Consider the following 21851-nt stretch of genomic DNA (forward strand, 5'->3'; position numbering starts at 1 on the left):
TTGTTGCGGAGAGGTATTATGCTATCATTGACTCATCCCGTTATTAACTTTAAGGTCAACAACAAGCTCGCCATCGTGAATGATATGACATGCGCCCCGTAAAGTGACACATATTGAGCACCGATCATTGACTCGTGACACCTACTTAAAATGGAGAGATCTCGTTGCCTGGCTTTTTGCATGTGCTCATGTGATCCATTACCTTGGGTTGACGAATTTCACCGACATCTTCAGCTGAATAAGATTTGTATCAGCGTTACCAATGAACAAAGTTTTTAAAGTAAAAAGTACAGTGTAATCGTTTATTGCGTGATTGATGATAGAGGGTAGAATAATACAACGACGATGGTGATGGTGGTACTTGGTGTTTCGTTAGACAACTTGAATAATGCAAGACATCCAAGACTCCCAGTCGTTGCTGTTGTTACGGTCTCCTAGCAACCTCAGAGCCTTCCATCCAATGCGATATCTTCCCCTTGGTACACGACGGGTAACAGGAAACTCGGATGAACCACTTGCAGTAGGCTGGAAGGTGCCATCCCAAAATGTGGAGCTGTAAGGTTCAGTAAGAGTTGTACGACCAAGGTAATCCATGCCAGGTTGAACATTGCCCAATGCTTGACGACCATCCTCCGTATACAATGTGGCCTTTACATGTGCTGTTGGTGTCTGGAATCCATATACAAAGTATGGGATGTTGCCGCTTCTTGTATCAAAGACGAAAACGTCATCCTTGTTCTTGTACCATCGAGAACCAGAGGCATCGCTCACCACAGGGGATCCAGGCATGAAGATAGGTAATTTGTGCTGCTCACCAACGATACCAAAATAGGGTACAGTGAGATCCTTGTTGTTTGGGACTTGGCTCTTGAATTGAATATAGCCACCGTACATGATGTGATCATCGGGATTGGTCTTTGGGGGCGTCAATGTCACTTTGATGGTAGCACTTTTGCCGGGGGCCAACTTGATTGTCTTTTGTGAAAAGCGGATGGACGCCTTGGCGTTGTCAATATAGGTCACTGGTTCACTAAAGATATAGCCGTTCCTGCCATCGTAGGGTTGAATGGCCACGCTTGCATTGTTGGTGATTTGATATGAGACCGTTGAGTCGCCCGTGTTGCGGATCTTCAATTGCTGGGTCCTCACAATGTTGGCAGTGTCATTGAATGAAAGGGCGCCAGGGGTAATGTGGACATTTTGCATAATCGTATCATAAACTGCCAAATAGCATGCCATTAGATCATGGGACCAAATACATATGCTCTTGTAACTTACCTTGGATAAGACCAGCACCTTGTGCAAGGGGTGAATCAATACCATTGGCATGCGAATTGGGTGCCTTGTAAGCATAGTTTTGGAATTGCTCGGTGATAAACTTGGGATCGGTGACCATGTGTTGATTCTTTTCAGCTTGCTTGAGATACAAAGCAACAGCACCAGCAACGTAAGGAGTTGCCATTGAAGTACCACTCATCAAACCATATCCGCCAAGGTAACTGGGTAGAGTTGAATAGACGTTGCCACCGAAACCAGCAATATCAGGCTTGAAATCAATCTCACTGGATGGGCCAATGCTAGAGAAAACAGAGACTCTTGCACTTTCTGTATCCATGGATGCAACGGAAACAACGCCATGACCAACGCTAGGAGCACCCAATGTCATTGCACCTTGTTCTCCTTCATTACCAGCAGCAGCAATGACTACGTAGAAGAATCGATGTGAGATGATGTATGATACAACAGATGTAGTTATCACTCATTACCTGGAATGCCTTTTGCAGTAATACGTTGTGCCACGACGGCGTCTGGTGACGACGGCCAACCGCTACCAAAGCCAAGACTCATTGAAATGACATCGACACCAGCCTCGTAGGCATCCAGCATAGCCTGAATAATGACGTCGTTGGAGGTCAACCCTTGGCAACCGAAAACTCGCCACATGCCCAATGTCGCATCAGGAGCAACGCCTTTGAAATTCTACAACGTGAACGTGAGTGTCATGCAATCGCGCTATCTAGTGGATACACCTACCTCTGATTTCCCAGCAACAATGCCGGCAACATGGGTGCCATGACCTTATGAAAGGGTTGTGTAAGAAAAAGAGTGACAAATTTGGGAGAAAGAAGAGGTACTTACCATTGGCACCGCTGCCTCGTCCACAGCTATCCATGGGATCGGGGCCTGGTTGAGGTCTGCTACCAGGATTCCTGGCATCATAGGCGTTTCCCACCAAGTCGTATCCCATTGCCACCTTGCAGCCTTTTCCAAAGCAGTTGCCAAGAGCAGGATGACGATAATCGATACCTAGTGACAAGAATAGACAGTTCATAAATGATGTTGAAGAGGTAATTACAGCAAGTGAATGTACCTGAATCAATGATACCAACGACCATTCCTTTGCCAGTATTCTTGAGCTCGCGGTGTACTCTTTCAACTTGGGACATTGCATGAGGTTGCATGGCATTCATATTGATAGCATCACGGCGATCCAATTCACTCATAGGCTTGGGCACCAATTCAGGACGACGTACGAGGCGTACAGGGTACACGGTGGATACCATGGATTGTTTTTCAAGCATTTCAATGACTTCTTTGACGATGTCATCGTTGGGTGTTGACATGGATTCGACCACATTCTCATCGTCATCGTCATCGTCATCATCCTTTTTTTTGGTGCTATCAATTCGGAGTGTGACACCACGCATCAATGGATGATCGTACGATTGTGACACCGACACGTTGGTGCTGTCAAACTTCCCATGCAGCAAATCCAATAGCTTCTTGCTCGTTGCTTGCACATTGGGTTCAGCGTATTCGACAATGAAACGGCCTGGCACAATATCCACCAATTGAGTAGGATCGTATTTGGGTTGTTGTTGTTGTTGTTGCTTGTCATCCGCAGCGGATACGATGATGGTGGGGGCCGTGTTTAAAAGCCATACAGCTGCAAGACCCAAGATTGGATTGAACAACTTCATTGATAAACGAATGGAATGGGTGTGTTATGGATGTCCATGCTCAATGGCCGTTGGATCTCTTTTATATGTTTTCTTGTCATCATCCAGAACCTCACCTTTGTGAACACAATACCCAAATGTACGTCCCATGCAAATTACTTTTTGATTGCAAGTAATGGATGAATGCATTGTTTTTTCAGTTGCAGCCCATAGCTGACTTGAATCACAGTAGACATGTCGTTTTTCCAATATATCCATCATAAAATTTCATATATTACACAATCCATTGATGTGGTTCGGAATGAGCCATGGAAACAAAATGGGGGTTGACATATAATAAGAGTGACAAGCGGGGATTCAGATGAAGGGTGGAGTGAGAATACATGATGAGACAACAAGAAACAAAAAAGATACACACGCAAGCAAGTAAAAAAAGGGATTTGGATGTGGGGGGAGAAGGAAATGACATGAAACAATGTGGTGGTTGATGATAAAAGTACATATATGTGTGGTGAGAGAGTGAGAGAGCGAAGGGTGGGGTAAGGACCATCTACAAGTTGCAACCATTGTACCGTCTCAGGATAAAAAAAAAAAACAAGAAAGAGACATGTTATCGGTGAGACAATGGGTCCAATGAATTGACAAAGGTGAATGATGCTTGATGTTGATCATGACTGGAAGCTTGTGGTTGAGGCGTAGGTGGATCAAGTGATGAAGAATGATGCGTTGGTGGATGAGGTGAATGTGGCGAATGTGGCGAATAAAGAGAACTTGATTCATCATCCGAGATCAGGCTTGTTGGACTAGGACTTGGTGGTAAATGTGTACCGAATCGATTGCTCGAAGGTGGTGCTAAATCGGGTCGTGCATGTTGATGATGATGGTGATGAAGATTTTGTGTTTGGACGGACAAAGGTGAACGTGATACACCACCGAAAACGTCGTGCAACACGTCGTTTGTATTGTTGTTGTTTGTCTCTGGTGATGTGATAAATATAGAAGGTGGTCTTTCTTGTTTTGATCCATCAATGAATTGATCAATGTTAAACCCAGAAGGTAACTGGCCTATAAACCTCCTTGTCAATAACATCCCTTGACCCCTTAAATTAACTCGCATAATTACCTCCATTCTGTTGAGAAATGTATTGTGCCATGTTCTTCATCATTTGCTGCTGCGATGCTTGTTTGCGTCGTGTCTCTGCTAGCTCCTTGACAAGCTCATTGAAATTTTCAAACAGATGGCCGATTTGTTGCATCATATCTGATTGTGCGACCTGCATCATGGCTAAATGTGCATGTAGGTCACCCGTTTCCCTCCTTGCTGTATCAGACGATTCCATAGCCTTACGCTTGATATCATCAAGTAAATCAGGTCGATTCCTTAAGAACTTTGCATGTGAAAACTCCCAAATCTGATTCTCGGCTAATGTACGATGGCCACGAGGAGACTTGTTAACCTTATGGAAACCATACCTGCACACAAAATTCATGCATGTCAGTTGATTTGATCCGCAAAAAGAGGGGGATGAGATCCTTACATGTTGAGTTGCCGTACAAAGCTGGAAAAGTTGTTGTGCTTAAAGTGCTTTGGAAGTACATCACGAGAAAATTCCATAATGTTACAAACAATGAATGATGATCCGGTATAATTCCATGCGATCAAATGCTGATATTGATTGTCAACCACCATGCTACGATCGATCGATCATGTCAATAAGCTGCATTTCTCTTTCTCATGTTTCATGGGACATACTTGTATAGTTTATGCACAAAGGTATTCGCATGTGCTGGTTTTTGTGCTGTATTGCCTGTTGCATTCGTGGTAGCTGTGGTGGCAGGACCTGGTACAGCTTGTGGAGGTGTTGGTGGCTGTTGTACTGACAGCTGGTGTTGCCCAAAAGTATGCATAGGTTGTGGAGTTGTTGGGATAGAGGAGCGCACTGAAGGTGTTTCGAGGAGTGGGAATGCAGAGGTGGTTGCAGGATTGGAATTGGATCGTCGATGCAAATGCTCCATTGGGGGTTTGGTTGTAGTGAATGAGGACAAAGAGAGAGAAAAAGGAAGGTGTATGTGTGTATCCGTTTAGTCGACCTCTTTTTTACTTTGCGCGCAAATTGCGTGTCATTTCAAATCCAGTTGGGGTGGAATTTTAGGAAGACTTGAAACTTCACCATTCCGATACTTGACTTGCACATTTTAGCTGTGATGATGGTCGTGCGTACGTTTGTTTCGTGTGCCTGGGGGAGGGGCCAGGGCCACAGCGGCAGCTTATTCAGCATAATCGAGATCCAGATCCATACACTCCGCATTGTCATGGTAAATCATCCTCATTGTCCCTGTCAATTCTATTCACTGGTAATAGTTAAAAAGTGAATAACACATTGCCGGTCTCGAAATCCCACCTACTGGTTGTTTATGGCATGTGTCGTGACATGGCATATTTGGATTTTTTCCCTTAGTGCAAAACTTTGGGGTATGGTGACACAGCCTTTGTCCATTTTACCTTCTGCATTTAATCACAGCCAATTGTTATGCCAACGTGCGTGCACCTTTGCCCAATGAGAAATCGTAACACTCGAAACCGGCGAAACGGAATGCAGCATCAGCAGGGCATAGGCAGCTCTATACTGGCTATACTACTATCACGTATGTTAGCTGTGCCAGGTATCCGATGCCATGTACACACGCACGGTCTGCTGTACACACATTACACAACGCATAGAACATTCCCCAATTCCTTGATCTGTGCACCTTGAGTTATAATTTTTATTATCTCGTGCTATTTTTCTCCAAAAGGATGAGTACAATGGAACATTCGACTACTCTCATTAGCATATGAATGCATGAATCAATAGGCTTCATTGTTGATAAAGGGGGAGAATAATAACTATTATCGGAGGATCCATTTCCGAAACCAAAATGGGAAATCTAATATAATCTATTCGTCATCATCATCAAAGCTGCAACCAAATGCAAGCACATCAAAGATATTGGCACCCTTCGTTGCGGTTGGTCTTGATGAGGATGTCGGCCGATCGGTAGCCACCCGTTTCGTTTTTGCTCCTACTCCTCCTCCTCGTACACCAGCGGATGTCGCATGAGGACCATTATTGCCGCTCCGCTTTTTGACGTTCTTTTTAATCGACGACGACGACGATGATGATGATGTTGTGCCTTTGACAGTAGCCTCCTTTGACCACGTGGGCGGAATTTTGTAATCAAATATGGTCTCCACATTTTGCTCCATTTTTGCTATAACAGCCCGATATAGGTTCCAGAACAGCTGATGTTTGTCTCCTCCCAACTTTGATCCCAGCATGCGTTCAACACTGGCACCTCGTCTCGCCAATTGCAAATAATGATGCATCCGTATACCATCGTACATGTTGATCAACATTCTTTCTTGTCCCAAATGCTGCTGCTGTACACCCAATGCTTGCCCCAAAAGATGAGAACAAAAAATGATACTTTGGAATTGTGCCGTAAGATGCAATGCTCCTCGCTTGATGGTGGGTAGCTTGGTTAGTGCGCTTGGGCCATCCTCCTTGTGCAATAATGAGGCAAAGCCACCCGCCAAGAGGCCAATCACCTCGTGATCCTTGATCCGATTACTGTTATTGTTCCCATGATGATAAGCCAAATCGTAGATCAAACATCGTAAACATAAAACCAGTGGCCACCAATAGCGATCAAGCTCAGCAAGTAGACTTGGATCCGTATGATGTAACTGAGCCAAATGTGTGAAACCATCCCCGCTGCTGCACGTGACGTCGCATTCCACCATGTCTTCACTCAAATGGCGCTTTTCTCGAATGTATTCTCGTATGATTGGCAATGTATCGGATTTCAATAGTGCCGTATAAACGTGTTGTCGTAATCGTCGACTCACTAGCCAACTCGATGGCTGTTGTAAATCTTCCAAAAATATCGGTGCCCAAAAGGTGTGTGTCAAAGTGATGTCTGTAATAGCACGACTGGCGTGTTTCATATTCCCCTTGTTGTCATCATCGGCGGATCCAGAATCCTTCTCCAAGAGCACACTTTCTGCATCGTAACGTCGTACAGACTCGATAACAACATTGTGATCCACTCCATTTCCTTTGATCATGCCATTCAACTCCTTGAGAACCACATCGATGCTATTGCTATCAAGGTCTTGATGTCCAACGGTCTTACGCAAGAACTCTCCCACAATCTTGGGCCAAAAAAGGGTCTTGTTCTTGCATTGGAGTCCTCGTGAAGAGCACCATTCGGTAATGGGATCACGCACCAGCTTGGTGTCAAGATAATCATTGCCCAACAAAGTCCCGAAAAGAGGTAAAAGCTCAATCTTGAGATCAAGTAACGATGCAAGTGCCTTTGGATGATACGCTGTGGCAGAGACCATGTCATTGCGGATATTCAAGGAACCAAGGGGTATATAGCCTTTGCCAGCGCGAGGATACACATGCATGTCCGAATCCTTGGATACCATATAGCCATTGCGTAGTTGCGCCATTGTTGCTACTTGACCATCCGCTTCATCCGCACACACAATGGTTTCAACATTCATCTCACGTAATGCTTGTACGCATACATCCAACATCAATGGCGGAAGCAGGAAAAAGTCGCTTGGGATTGGCAAATCATCGCCCATTTTTGATTGACGTAGTGCGTTGTTGATATGATCAAGATGCGATAAAGTCATCGATGCTCGCTCGAGATAGGTTGCATATCGCTTGAGACGTGTTCGTTGCTTGTCATGCGGCACAGCTCCGTCAAACAACACTGTCAATTGGATCCCGGCTCGTTGTAGCACCAAGACATCATCTTGTATAGCCTTAGCAACCACACTGTATTGACCTTTGTATATCACACAATGAATACTTGTATTAGCCCATATCCTCCCACACTCTCGATAATAAATTGCATGGCTGCTGTTGCCTACCTCCATGAATCCAGTCAGCTCGTGATTGCATTGCATAGTGATAAGTGAATGCGTTGCCGTCGACAATGAAATGCTCGGCTGTTGGTTTTGCTGTATCACTCACGGTCCATGTCTTTTGGTCTCCTAGCGTAGAGTGCTCGTGTACAAATGCAGCCAATCCATAAATGCCCATCAAAAGTGTCCAAACGGTTCAACGATAAGGTAGCACCGAGAAGCAAGTGTCAGGCATGCAAAGCCACAATGGGAAATAGTAAATTTATCAAATGTCAAAAGAACAGTTTTGTACACTATGCAAAGGGGGGTTTGGGGTGAATGGATGATGGGAATACGTTATGCACATAAGAAGGTAAAGGAAAAACAAAGAGTGGGAGAGAGGGAGAGAGATTATATAATGTTTGGCAATGAGAAGAATAAGCGAAGGGTGGTGATCAATCATAATCGTAATAGTCATCTTCATCAGCATCATCGGCCCAGCCCATAGCTCGACGTCCTTCCATCATCAGCCGTTCATCGTCAGCCATATCCTCTGGATCCATATCCTCATCATCTTCATCCTCGTCTTCTTGATCTACAGCTTCTGTTGCCTTGCCATCATCACCCGTCTTTTGTTTCTTGGTTGCTAATGCATCACCAGATTCCTCCACAACCTCATAAGCAGAGTAATCGCCTGTGTTCTCATCAATACCAGCACTACGCATGACCTCCTTGAGCTTGTCAAGTTCCTTGATCTTTTCAATCGACTCGGGTGATTCAAACATGCCATCAAATACATCTTGGTTGATCTTCTTTGAAAACTTCCTGGTCTGTACAAGTTGCTTGGCAGCTTCGGCGGGACTCTCAGCAGCAGGCAGCTTTCGTTTCCGTGCATGTTTCTAAAAAGACGTGTTAATGATCCGTTATTCAACGAGAATAGAAAATAAAACTTACTCCTTTCTTTGAAATGACACCATTTTGTCGATCCATCGCCAACTTCTCTGCTCGTGCTTTCATCTCCGCAAGATATTCCTTGTTCTCGGTATACCAAATCATTGTCTTTAAACGGACTTCTTCAGGTGTCAAGAGCATAGCTTCAATTTCCTCATCATCCACATCAGATAATCTTGAATCCTCCTCCTCTTGTGCTATCTTTTCCTTCCTTTCAGTTGCTATAGAGGTGATAATGAGCAAAAGAAATGTCCACGATCTGCCTTCTTTATGCTTACCAAAGGCTTCTGAATTTTCCACAAAATCAGCCGTCTTCATCCAACCTTCGACCTCCTTCTCTAACTCCTCGACTTGTTCCTCTAATGACGGATTGACCATGGTTGCTTGTGTATCATCAGGCACTTGAGAATCCGGTACAAGGGTAGCTTGGGTATCTTCTGGTGCAGCCATAGGTGTAGTAGCGGTGGCTGCGGGAGGTGATGAGGTCATTGCTGGTGAGCCGGGTGCTGTCATGGGTGTCATGGGTGCTGTCATTGGGCTTGCAGCCACCACTGTAGGCTGTCGTCGTGGTATTTGTTGGTCCTCATCGTCTTCATCATTGTCCTCATAATCCGTTTCAATGTCATCCAACAAGATACCACCAAAGCGTTTCTTTTTCTTCTTTGGTGTCTCAGCTCGTGCTCGAATAAAGGATGGTGGATCGGCTTCTTTCTCTAGCCACATGGTTCGGAAATCACGCACGGACAGTCTGGCTGATTCGGTTTGAGCAAATTCTTTCAATCTAATATCATGTATACATGTTAGAGGATGGATTTTATAGAGGCATATCAACTCACCTGGCATGAATAGTAATCTCGGCCACTCGTACGACATAAATCATTTCCCTTGTTGTACGTCGAAAACCATTCATTCGTGCAGCAATCAGCAAGCAGGCACCACAAATACCGGAAGGACGACGACCCGTGCGAATCCAATCACGATCCATACGTTGTACAAGGCGTACCGCATCCTGTGCCACACGTTGTGTGTATTCACCAAAATCAAGTGCTGCGGCAAATCGAGAAATGTAGATGGATGGATCAATAAGTGGTAATCTGAGATTGAGCGTGCGGACAAGCTTTAGGAATGTTGAACCAAGGACAAAGACGTTGACCTATTCAATATTGTATGGTGAGTTATATAATCATGTTGCATAATAATATGTTGCATATGGACCTACCTGCAACACATCCGAAAAGTCAATCAACATTTGCGAGCTCTTTTCATCACGACAAACGATATATAAGCAAACGGCCGCCACATGTTCAGATCTTCTGCCTCGCGTAAATCGATTCACAACAGCAAGGTTGTAATAGCGTTGTGCTGCCTCACGGTAACGTTCGGGGAGGTTGATAGCGTGTGCCATATGAGCAATCTTGAGTCGACCTGTTATTGACAACTGTTAGCAACATGGCATATTGGATTGCTTTCAAACGTACCATTTTCCATAGCTTGTTCTTGGCCTTCTCTACCACGGCCGCGTCCAAATGGACCACTACTTGCAATGCGACCTATAGAAAAAAGTGTTTAGTAGATATGCTTGAAACTGGAATGGACAATAAAACAACGTACCAGATTCGCCTGCAAATGAGCCTGAAAGTACAGTTTTACCACCACTAAGCTCTTGGAAAGTAACCTCGGCAACGATCGTGTTCTCTTCCAACACCTAATGGACAAGAAGTATATGAATCAGCCCATTGTTTGGAGTGTATAGGTTTCCCATGAAGAGTAATGCAACTTACTTCACCGCATGCCACACAAAAGGTGGTACCCGAGGAAGCTTCGGTTTCAACTTTGCTTGATCCACAACGACATCGCATAGTGATAGGGGAAAGGGCGTGGTGTAAGGTGTAAAGGAGGGGGAGGAAAAACAAGGATTGGAGCGGGAAATGGGTTATCTGTTTAAGACCTACAATGACAGACACGCAGAACTTCCAATCAAACATCGATCCATGTGTGGAACATAGCCAGCTAGAATGAGGGATGTCACCTGTGTGGATACGGATACTATCATCCCCCCCGTAAACACCATATGCATTTGGCTGGTTGCCAACGTGAAATGTATAGGGGCTCAGCAATAAATATGAAGCTTGTAGGGAAGCAATTGATTGATACAACATGCAAGTTGATACAAAACGCATGACGACAAAAAGAGGATGATACCTATTTCATTGATTTGGTCTACTCGTTGGAGAAAGAAAGAATCACTAGGTCGCGTCGCATAGCAACAAAGAGCTTAATTCCATTTGCAAGTAGCAGCAATAGTTTTCCATTATTAGGCTATCTACTAACTTGGATTTAGCGATATCATGATGCAAACCATTCGATCAAGTCTTCATTACTATACCAGAGCCTGGAACACCATTGGTTGGTATGTTGGTCCCTGGTCTTCGTGTTTAGAATAACCTACTCATTCTCATTCTTTATAGTTGAACCTTGTTTTATGGGTGTATGGATACGCAGAAGATTTATGCAGAAAAGGTGTATGGTACATGTTCTTGTGTGATAGGTAGGGCGCCATATCCATGGTATTGTAAATATTCCCTTTGTAGCATGCATTATCCTTTTATCATGATTGGTTTCCATAGCAACTATATGTGAACAATATAAGAGTATCCTAATTGACTTGTTGTATGGGGGACTTTATTGTGCAGCGGGAGAGAAAACGAATGAGTGGCCAAGCACTGGTGTTTTGTGTGACCGGCGGGGCAGGAAGCAACCTCCAAAAATGCGAGCGGGCAGCTTCCTTGATACCCTCCTTTCCGAATCACTAGCCAACATGGAAGCTGTCCAGACTTTTGGTCGCAAGGTGCGTACATGAAACGATGATGAGAGTGAATGGATGAATGGATTAGAGATAGGGATGAAATGGATGGATTGAAAAAACAAAGAGATGGATGACATGACATTGTCAAGTGTGTGTATGATAACCTCATGGCTGACCCATTGGATTCCTCCCATTTCAATAGAAAACCGCCACTGCTGTTGCCCACTGCAAGCGTGGACGTGGTCTCATCCGCGTCAACGGTTCTCCTCTTGAGCTCTTGGAGCCCGAGATCTTGAAGTTCAAGGTTTACGAAGTCGTCCTTCTCCTTGGTGAGGAGCGTTTCGCCAACGTTGATATCCGTCTTCGTGTCAAGGGTGGTGGTGTTACCTCCCAAGTCTACGCTCTCCGTCAAGCTCTTGCTAAGGCCATCGTTGCCTTCTACCAAAAGTTTGTTGATGAAGCTTCCAAGAAGGAGATCAAGGAGACCCTTGTCCAATACGACCGTACCTTGCTCGTTGCTGATCCCCGTCGTTGCGAGCCCAAGAAGGTCAGTGTCTTTATTCTTCATTCAATGAATGCATTGTATATTAACTCTTTGTTTGTATCTAGTTCGCTGGTCCTGGTGCCCGTGCCCGTTACCAGAAGTCTTACCGTTAAAGCGGATATTGTATACTACATCTTTTCACTCTTTGTCTCTTTCTCTTTTGGCTGCGATAAAGGCATTCATCATCCTGCATAACGATCACGATACATTTGGGGGTTGTGTTATGGGAATTGACAAGAGGAGGATGAGCTATGGAATGTGTTTGGTGGATAAAAGGTGCTTGTGGTTATGGATGTGCTACCATACACAGAACTTGTAAAGGCTACGTCTTGTATTTAATCATCGTTTGCTGAAGCATGTCACTCGATCAGCCCTTAAAACAAGAATCATCGTACAAACCAAACACTAGCATTCTTTTTCGCATTGCTACTAAATGATAAAGAAACATTCTTGGTACGACAAACCATGGTATTGGTTTCCCCTCGTCCCTCTCGTCTTCCTTTTTTTAAACCACTCACAAACTTGATTCCTTATAAAAGCTACAATGATGCATTTTCTTTGTTCCATCCTCTCCTACCTTCGAGTGATGATAAGATAAGGTGAACTTGTCAATTTTAGGACTTGGATGACTACAACTTGGTTGAAAATGGCCATTGTCGTAGCCATATACTGATGTAATTCCTCTAATTGAATGATGGTCGATACACATACAACCTATATTTTATAACCCCCCCCCCCTTTACCTAGTGATTGGATTTAAGCGAGGGACCACTACTGTATCTGATTAACCACACCAAGATGAATGTCATTGCCAGAATTATCAATCAACTACAACACGTGATTACGTTGATAGCTCAACTTGAAGCACAAGAACCCTTACACAACTACGTCTACCAAATGGATGGATTTTTTGATGGAGGAAATCTAATTTAAAGCTCTACATAAACGACCAATAGATGTTTGTCTTCGTTCAAGGACAAGTGCAATGATCCTCATAATAAGATGATGTTTGAGGATGTTACCGCTTTCTTGAGATCCTTTACTGTAGCGGTTGTCTTTATGTCGAGAGGAACAACGAGTGATACCACCACCCATTGGATATCTAAGGCAAGGATCACCCATGCATCGATGTAGTATTCAACGTTTGGCATCCCCACCTCTCATGAGAGCTTACATATAAACGAGGGATAATAGAAGATGAGGCCTCCCCAAGAGTTCGATGGTGCATTGGTCCTTGTTTTGCGTAGATTCCAAGGGTCTAACTTTAGCTTTTCATCATCGTTTCTACTTTTAAGATGCTGTAGAGCAGTTGTTGCTAGGTAATAAACTCGGAAAATGGATAATCAAAGAATGGATCAATATCAAGAAAGGAGTAGTTTGGATTGACCTTTATTCATAAACACCCTCATTTTACATACATGCTATGAGCATCTTCCTATGTGTATTATCTTTTCCTTTGTACGTCTAAGCTAAGCAATCTTTCATGCAACTAAAAGTGTGTATCCCTATCAACCGTGACGGATGGATGGCAGCGGACATTGTATTTGGTGGCTGGAAGGGCGAAAGCCGGCATCATCGACCTAAGAGCATCCAGAGCTACTTGACGCTGTTTTTCTTGCTGTACATCACACTACAAACATGTCCACGATCGGTGTCCCCATCAAACTGCTTCATGAAGCACAAGGTCATATTATCACTTTGGAGTTGAAGACGGGTCAATTGTACCGTGGCAAGTTACTCGCTGGTAAGAGAACATCTTTTGAAACGTGTGGCAATCTGCAATGGAAGTCTAAAAGCTCATGGTGGTTTGTTGTATAGCCGAGGACAATATGAACATTCAACTTAGAGAAATCACGGTTACTGCACGCGATGGACGTGTTTCGCAGCTCGATCAAGTATACATTCGTGGATCTACTGTACGCTTCTTCATCGTGCCCGACATGCTCAAGAATGCACCCATGTTTAAGCAAGTTGGACCTGGTGCTCTCAAGGGTCGTGGTATTGGTTTGGGACGAGGGCGGGCAACGGTGGCTCGTGCCCAAGGTATGAATGAGAATACGCATATGGGATGTTGTTGGATATGGTTACTAATGTATAATATGGATCGCGCGTCTTCTTTTAGCACGAGGCAGAGGCCGTGGTGGTTTCCGTGGACGTCCACCCATTCGTCGTTAACTTGTACAGCAACCTTTCGTTTGAGTTTTATTCATCAACCCCTACTTTTTTCGATCACATTAAAGCAAATGGCTGCTCGCTCTCTTCCTTTGAAAATCATCCTCAGCTTGTCAATGACGTATGATGTGGATTCTTCTTTTTGATCGCACTATGATTCACAACGCGCGAGAAACGCTTTTAGAACACAGCTTGTATCCATCGACAATGTCTTGTGAGAGAACAACAATTGTGATGGCATGTAACATGGTCTATGGATGACTGGTGGCCAAGCAAAACTATGGGTTGGGATATAAGCACATATTTACTTCTGGTTTTATTGGGATGACAATGGTGGTTTATGGAAGGATGATCGGTTTTGATGGGGTTGGATTTATAGGTGTACAGGTTATAGGTGTTTGATTCTAGTAGGAATAAAGATACAAATCTATAGACTAACTTTACCATCCAAGATGGCTTGATAATCCTCTCGCTTGAATGGGACATAAGTGTCGCCTCGCAACCAAAAGACAGGATCTTCGATCTTATCAAGGTCGATGCCTTGGTTTCGGAATTGAACTTTTTGTTGCTTAAAGGTACCAGTGAGTTCCATGGAAGGTACAAATCGAATGAACAATGGGATAGCGTATTTAGGAAGCTTGCGTTTCAAGTAAGCGTAAAAGTCCTTGAAATCAAGGGTCTCGCCCTCCTTGACTACCACAGCAGCCATACCAGCACGACCATCATGGTGTGGAACCAAGGTACCATAAACATTGGCTTCAGCGAGTACAGGGTAAAGACCCACTGCATGGGCTACTTCGGTTGTAGCAACATTTTCAGACTATGGAAATACACATGTCAATCAACAGGTTTTGTTGTCTTTTGATATGCATTACCTTCCAGCGGAAAGTGTCACCAACACGATCACCGAAAAAGTAGAAACCATCCCGATCCATTTGGAGGAGATCACCACTGCGGAAATAGGCATCACCCTTTTCCAAAACATTGGTAAGGATCTTCTTTTTCGTGGCACCTTCGTTTTTATAGTAGCCATCAAAGCCCAAAGCATCAGCATTATCAATGCGCACAAGTAATTCTCCTTGTTCACCATAGTCGCTCTAAGAAAAAAGTGAATAAAGTTAACATCGTTGTCGTTTATGAATGGATGTTGACATGAACACCTACCACAACACAAAAGCCATCGGGTCCACGAACAGGTTCTTCAGAGATGGGATCAATCTTGATCAACTTGAGCTCACGACGAATGGCACGGAAGAGATAGCCTCGATGACCAACCGATCCAGAACCAAAATGGCCCTTGTTGGGATTAAACAAGGTCGTAGGTGCTACAAGGATGCATGCTATTAGTAAACAATGCATGTCAACTAAATGTAAATGTTAACAAGTACCTTCAGTGGCGGCATAAAATTCACAAATCTCGGGGATACCAAATCTGTAAAAAGAAGGATGATTGATAAGCAACCCTTATCAATGTATGCTTTGGATAATCAAATCACCTGTCTCTGAACCGGTTCCACACATCAGGGCGCATGCCATTGCCATAGACAAGACGCACCTTGTGGTTTCTTTCATGTGGATGTGGAGGTTGGCTAAGCAAGTAGCGGCAGAATTCACCAATGTACTAAAAATAAGCATTCCTGTTAACATTGAAATCGACATAGGTACGTCATTGATGATCGACATACGGTAAACGCCGTGACATTGTATTTGGTACAATCATCCCAGAAGCGACTGGCAGAGAATTTACGACCCAAGACAATGGTAGCACCTGCCTGCAAAGCAACAGCTGTCGTAACGATAACTATTTGGATGGGTAAGTAAAAAAAACCTCGTCTCATTATTGAACGATAATCAACTTACTGCCTGAGCTATGATACAGGGGAAGGACACAATACACGCGATCATCAGCCCTGAGACCAGTAACGCCCGAATACATCAAACCGCCAACTAGTGGATGAAAGCATTTAACGAACATGATAACACACGTAACTTTCCCTTCTCTACTTACAGTCAACACGTGCATGTTGGCTTACAGCTGCCTTGGGCATACCCGTTGTACCACTAATGCATTAAATGAGCATCTCTTTTTCCATGATCTTATCCCATCACACGGTTTACCTGGTATAAATCAACATGGCAGGATCGGAATTACCGATACCTTTGAGCAAAGCTTCATCGGTATCACGATCACTGTGCTGAGCAAGAACGCTTGGTGTAAGAGTGGGTGCAATGGCCAAAGGTGGCAACTCGTCATTCTCGGTGGATTCGCCATAAGCCCAAAGGGAGACACCACCTTGAGCTAATTTATCGGAGATGGTAGCAACTTGTTTCTCGTAGACAGGGTCGAACAAAAGCATGGATGAATCGGCCACCTTGATACAATGCAAAAGGGAATCCTCAGCCAAGTTGGTGTTGATCAATGCTGGGGTTGCGCCAATCTTCAAAATTGCCAACCATGTGATATAAAAAGTGGGGTGGTTCTGGTGCATCATGCAAACAATATCTATAATAGATGCATGTTTAGTTTTCCTTGCGTCAATACATGGATGCAATCTTTCTCCTTTACCTTTCCGCTTGACATTGTGAGCCAACAACCAGTGACTCTGGAGGAGTAGGTGGGGTTGGTTATCAGTCAAAGGAAATGTCAAATCACATCAGGGCAATTTAATCTTACCAAACGGTTGGATGCTAAAAGCGGGGTTTTTAGTAACACACACATCATTTGAAATGTAATGTTGTCGTCGTTGTCATACCTTTTTCGAGTTGCTTGTATGTGTAAGGCTTGCCTTCAAACACGACAAAGACGCGGTTGGGATGGGCCTTTGCCTTAGCTTGGAAACGATAATAGAGATGCAATTTATCTTGCCATGTCCATAAACGATGACTATATGATCATTGTGTGTGAGTTTGCTGGTGGGTTGATATAAGAGAATATGACATAAGATGATGCTTACTAAATTTGTGCAGCGGCACCGGACCGAATTTGATGAAAATCTCTGCCGAGTAAAAGACGTGAATCCAAGTACATGCTGCCAAGAAGGCCGCCAAGACCGGCACTAGCGATTGTGAGGAGGGAATCTATCAGGAGAACATGGCATGTTAGATATGAGAATGTTCATATGCATGGATAAGGTATGTGTACCTGGGTCCATTGGAGTTGGTTGGGGGTGTTAAAGTGGGGAAGAGGAATGGAGAAATGAGCGGTCCCGGCGTTTTTATATTGCTGCAACAAATCACATGTGCCCCCACTCATTCAGTATCCGAAGCAAGCACTTTGAAAGCTAGGTTATGTAAAGCTCAATCTCCCAGAATGGATTAAAAGAAGATGACCGATGGACCATGTCCAATGCCATTTCACGTGTGAGTTCCTTCCACAACACACATACACGCACTCCCACTCACTCAACTCACTCACTTCACAACACTTTTGTTATATATTTGTAATAAGATATGAAGTTCATTTGGGTAAAGAGTGATCAAACAAAAAGAAAAGAAAAAGGAAAACGAATCAAAGAGGAAGGTTGTGGGGGGAGGAAAAACTGTTGAGTGCGAGTAAAGAGAGAGAGAGAGAGAGAGAGAGAGAGATATGCATGATAGAAGAAGAAGAGAGGAGTGCGAGAAAAGTATAAAACAAAGAAATGTGTGGGATGATGGGTGATGGTGGTGGTGACTTATTGTACTGAAACGGATGATGTCTTATTATAAGAAGGAGTTGTTGTAGGTGCCTTGGTCTTGGATTTCATTGCATAGCTGTCATTCACCCATTGCCTGATTTGATTTAACAATAAACGATGACGTTCAGCTGTTGGAAGGGAATTGCTGCTAGGATAAAGCGTTGATGATGATGACGATGACGATGCTGCTTTTCGACTTGGCTCCTCAATAGGTTTACTCTTTTCCTTGATATCCAATTCAGACAAGTCGCTCACCAGTAAGTCGACTACATCCTTCTTGACAGGGGAAGAAGCCTTGTTCTTTTCCTCATCCTCCTCCTTCTTGGCATTCTCTGATGATGATGATGCATCCTTGGTGGATTCTTGCTCCTTCAAAGAACTACTACTCTTGACTGGTTTGCTAGTAGTGGTAGTAGTACTTGGTTTGCCTGGTTCACCAATACTCGTAAAGACATTGAACAACGTTGCCACATTCTTCTTGTCCTCATAGGTAACAGCCTTAGCTTTGGTAGGCTTGACATTCTCCTTGGTCTCATCCTTTTCCACTTGAGCACCATCGGATGGCGTCTTGGCAGCATTACGCTTGGATTTGCTATTGGCACTTGTAAAGTTGGTAGCTGTGCGAATATCAGGAGTAAAGCCATTCATGGTGACATCAGGAACAGCGGTATAATGGTGTCGGAATCCTGTAGTCATGCCAATGTTGCCGGCAGCTGCATCCATAGGCGATGATGATGGATAGCCAAGAGGCATTCCTTGTGCTCCATAATCCATTGACATCATATTGTCGAATCCTCCATTCATGTAAGCAACATCATCCATGGGAGATACTGAATTTGATTGCTGAGGAATAGGATGCGATCGAACATACAAGTCTTGCTCTGCTGATGGATACAACATGTTGGCATCTTGTAAAGGTTGTTGTTGTTGTGGCTGTGGTTGATGCATGGGTTGTGCCGTGGGATCAGTGAAAGATTGGAGCATCATACTTGGGTCATAGGATGAAGTTTGTTGATAGGTTGTTGGTGTGGATGCAAATGATGATGCTGTTGTGGGTGGATTGCCGTACATTGAATCATACATCATCTTTTGTTGATCTTGTACGACTGGCTGCTGCTGTTGTTGTTGCACATAATTGTCGGGGATACTACCAGTCAATCGTGCGAGCCATGCATTGACATTGGCAAGCTCTTGTTCATTGGCAATGTTGATATTCATATCCTGGGGGCTGACGGATCCAGTATTGAGTGCATTCTCCAACATACATAAACGATTGGCAAAGTCTATAAATGCTCAAATGAGATACTTTTTTACTATGATTCATGCAATTATCCTTGTTACCTTGATTGTACTCTGCCTTCATCTCAGTGTCTTCGGGGAAGATAAGATCGGTGATCATTTGATCGGGTGTAGCAAATGTGGGCTGTTGTTGCTTAATATTGGGGCCAAAGTTGTCGTAGGCATCAGTGTAAGGAGAAGGATGTAAGCCGCTGTCTATTGTTACAGAAATAGATATCACATATCAGTATAAATGTTGATACAAATATCACTGCGCCCAACACCAGTTACCTTCAGAATATGTGCTCTGGGGCGGTGATGCGGGTGTGCGTGATGCTGGTGAATGATGTAACTGTGGCTCGGATGAAGACGAAGCTGGTGAAAGAGCCAAATCCATGCCTGGTTGACGAGGTGGTGTAAGTGGTTGTGCAATGTTGCCTCGTGTCTGATGACTTCGTAATGAGGCCATGTGTTCCTCGCTGTGGATCTTTTCGTGCTTCTTGAGATCTTGTGGACGCTTGAACGACTTTGGACAAAACTACAAGGAGAGCATCATGGGTTAGCTATTGCATCTAATACCGCCAATGGTGATAGTTACGTTGCAATGGTGTGGCTTTAGAGGAACATGGACTCGAAGATGGCTCGTAATGTGGTCTCGCTTGATTACTGTAACGTCGCAGTTCTCCCAGTGGCAAGTCAAGCAAAGGTTGCCAGTCGACTTTCGTCCAACATGGTCGTTTGTCAAATGGCTGTAAAGTAGTTCTGGGTCCAGGTATGTCTTGTCACAGTTTTGCCAACGGCAAGTAAGTACTTCGGTTTCCATGGTATTCTGCAGGAAAGAGAGAAAAAGACCCAAGTATTGCGAAAAGCGACAAGGAGACTCATCCTCAGTTCTTGGCAAAAGCATCACTACTCCGCCCGCCGACCAAGCCAGCTTGGTCTTGGTTGGGAGAAACGCACGCACGCACACCACGCACCCACTCAATACCTTTTCCGACTGGATACCCCACCCTTCGGGATTCCTTGGCTTACCCCGTTATGCTTTATCTTGTTTCGGATCGCACAATAGCATTATTATAATTGGATCTTTCCATTGAAACAATCGATGCTTCCTTTGTTCTTATTGGAAGAATAAAAAAAGTGTGTCTCATTTCCCCTCCTTTTGATGCAACATACAGCATGATCATGATCACAATGATTGATGATGGGTACAACAACAACATCAACATTGGCATACATATCCCCTGTCATTCTGCTCCAATAATAGCAGGGCTGCTGCTACTATTCATATGTATACATACCCTTCTCCTGATATACAGGAGCGTGATGATTATGGATGCCAACTCAAAAGTACTACTCACTTTCAAGATACCCACCCGCTTCTTGCTTCTTTCATCAGCTGCGTGTGTGGATTGGATCGTTAAAACAATGAATCAATGGGTTATGATGAAAAATGCATGTATAGTCAGAATTCAACAAAATCTGCAGCCTGGTTTCGGTGAAGAGCCGGCATCTTTTTATGCATGAAATGCGTCACAATCCTTGTCATGGTATTTTAAGAACATTGCACGTGGTGGTGCTCACGTACATAGCGGGATGTGGTATTACCTTTATCCATTTGTATATGCTCTTGACAAAAGAGCGCACTCTTAATCTAGGATATGGGTTGGGCTTACGTAAAGTGATTGCACTGTGGCGGTAGAAGTGATTTTACACTCGAAGATATGGACATAGAGGGTCGATTGTCGATAAAATTGGCATGTAAACTGCTGCTTGATACATGCTCTCTTCATGGTTGGGTCGAACACAGAGCATCATGTAGGCTTTTTGGTACCTCAAGACATGATGTTAGCTTTGCAGCTATTATCCAGGGAGGTGTCGTAGGTGTTCAGGACTTACAATCATGTTAACCTCAAGGTGGTGAGTGATTTCTCTATCATCGTATAAGCAAATACTGGGTATGTTGCTAGCATGTTGCAGACCGTGTGATACTAAAGGAAAGTACCTTAAAACAACGTGGTGGATAGAGACCCTGAATTAGCCACTGGCTAAGTTTCACAAGAATAGAGAATCACATCATTTCCCAAAAGTGCAATCATAATCAACAGCAAGTGGTACGTTCAATATCCAAAGTCATGGTAAGATGATATAAGCAAGCCATGGCGTATTTATGCAAAAGCGATTGTTGTTGGTGCGTGCGCAGAATTACAATTCACTCATGTGAAATCAAATGCTCTCACCCAATCAAAATTACCCGCAGATTACAAGTTTTTCCCGGTAGAGAGAAAGAGAGAGACGGCATGTAATCATCCGAAGATGACAAAAAGAAGCGCATATATGATTTACCTTGGACGCCACGATGGCGTAGGTGACGTATGCAATAGACTGGTTATGGACCTTCAGTTTAAACAAATCCTGAACAAGTAAAAGCATGTGCAACCATCATCTTAGAAACAATTCACCAACCGCAGCCATCCATCTCCCTTGATTATCAATCATGCATCACATGTCGATATAAATAACACAACTTGTATTAAAAGAAAAGAGTGAAGCCATCTATGCTCCA

At 43.9% G+C, this 21851-nt stretch overlaps 8 protein-coding genes across 8 annotated transcripts; 2 read left to right on the forward strand and 6 right to left on the reverse strand.

Annotated features, from left to right (window-relative positions):
• Positions 1-372: 372 nt before the first annotated feature.
• O0I10_000644 (uncharacterized protein) lies at positions 373-2981 on the reverse strand (the record flags this gene model as incomplete). Its single annotated transcript, XM_058480753.1, has 6 exons — positions 373-1220; positions 1279-1704; positions 1767-1980; positions 2035-2078; positions 2140-2307; positions 2372-2981. The coding sequence occupies 6 exons, from the start codon at positions 2979-2981 to the stop codon at positions 373-375; spliced, it is 2310 nt and encodes a 769-aa protein (XP_058348317.1).
• A 589-nt stretch (positions 2982-3570) lies between these two features.
• On the reverse strand, positions 3571-4976 carry O0I10_000645 (uncharacterized protein; the record flags this gene model as incomplete). Its single annotated transcript, XM_058480754.1, has 4 exons — positions 3571-4025; positions 4084-4433; positions 4499-4651; positions 4714-4976. The coding sequence occupies 4 exons, from the start codon at positions 4974-4976 to the stop codon at positions 3571-3573; spliced, it is 1221 nt and encodes a 406-aa protein (XP_058348318.1).
• A 922-nt stretch (positions 4977-5898) lies between these two features.
• O0I10_000646 (uncharacterized protein) lies at positions 5899-8059 on the reverse strand (the record flags this gene model as incomplete). The annotated part of the gene is made up of 2 exons (XM_058480755.1): positions 5899-7802; positions 7888-8059. The coding sequence occupies 2 exons, from the start codon at positions 8057-8059 to the stop codon at positions 5899-5901; spliced, it is 2076 nt and encodes a 691-aa protein (XP_058348319.1).
• Positions 8060-8315: 256 nt separating this feature from the next.
• Positions 8316-10670, reverse strand: O0I10_000647 (uncharacterized protein; the record flags this gene model as incomplete). The annotated part of the gene is made up of 8 exons (XM_058480756.1): positions 8316-8759; positions 8815-9032; positions 9090-9592; positions 9648-9964; positions 10031-10236; positions 10290-10361; positions 10423-10516; positions 10593-10670. 8 exons carry the CDS (start codon positions 10668-10670, stop codon positions 8316-8318), a joined length of 1932 nt encoding a protein of 643 aa, XP_058348320.1.
• A 908-nt stretch (positions 10671-11578) lies between these two features.
• O0I10_000648 (40S ribosomal protein S16) lies at positions 11579-12274 on the forward strand (the record flags this gene model as incomplete). Its single annotated transcript, XM_058480757.1, has 3 exons — positions 11579-11659; positions 11820-12164; positions 12227-12274. The coding sequence occupies 3 exons, from the start codon at positions 11579-11581 to the stop codon at positions 12272-12274; spliced, it is 474 nt and encodes a 157-aa protein (XP_058348321.1).
• Positions 12275-13799: 1525 nt separating this feature from the next.
• O0I10_000649 (uncharacterized protein) lies at positions 13800-14336 on the forward strand (the record flags this gene model as incomplete). Its single annotated transcript, XM_058480758.1, has 3 exons — positions 13800-13905; positions 13980-14204; positions 14284-14336. 3 exons carry the CDS (start codon positions 13800-13802, stop codon positions 14334-14336), a joined length of 384 nt encoding a protein of 127 aa, XP_058348322.1.
• A 424-nt stretch (positions 14337-14760) lies between these two features.
• On the reverse strand, positions 14761-17485 carry O0I10_000650 (uncharacterized protein; the record flags this gene model as incomplete). The annotated part of the gene is made up of 14 exons (XM_058480759.1): positions 14761-15153; positions 15209-15430; positions 15498-15658; positions 15722-15765; positions 15830-15954; positions 16019-16134; positions 16194-16280; positions 16342-16394; positions 16452-16836; positions 16900-16936; positions 17008-17021; positions 17087-17217; positions 17288-17411; positions 17476-17485. The coding sequence occupies 14 exons, from the start codon at positions 17483-17485 to the stop codon at positions 14761-14763; spliced, it is 1902 nt and encodes a 633-aa protein (XP_058348323.1).
• A 519-nt stretch (positions 17486-18004) lies between these two features.
• O0I10_000651 (uncharacterized protein) lies at positions 18005-20108 on the reverse strand (the record flags this gene model as incomplete). The annotated part of the gene is made up of 4 exons (XM_058480760.1): positions 18005-19290; positions 19349-19501; positions 19577-19823; positions 19884-20108. The coding sequence occupies 4 exons, from the start codon at positions 20106-20108 to the stop codon at positions 18005-18007; spliced, it is 1911 nt and encodes a 636-aa protein (XP_058348324.1).
• Between the last annotated feature and the right edge of the window lie 1743 nt (positions 20109-21851).

The sequence above is a fragment of the Lichtheimia ornata genome (genome assembly GCF_029851405.1).
Source record: "Lichtheimia ornata isolate CBS 291.66 chromosome Unknown scaffold00002, whole genome shotgun sequence".
NCBI lineage: Eukaryota > Fungi > Mucoromycota > Mucoromycetes > Mucorales > Lichtheimiaceae > Lichtheimia > Lichtheimia ornata.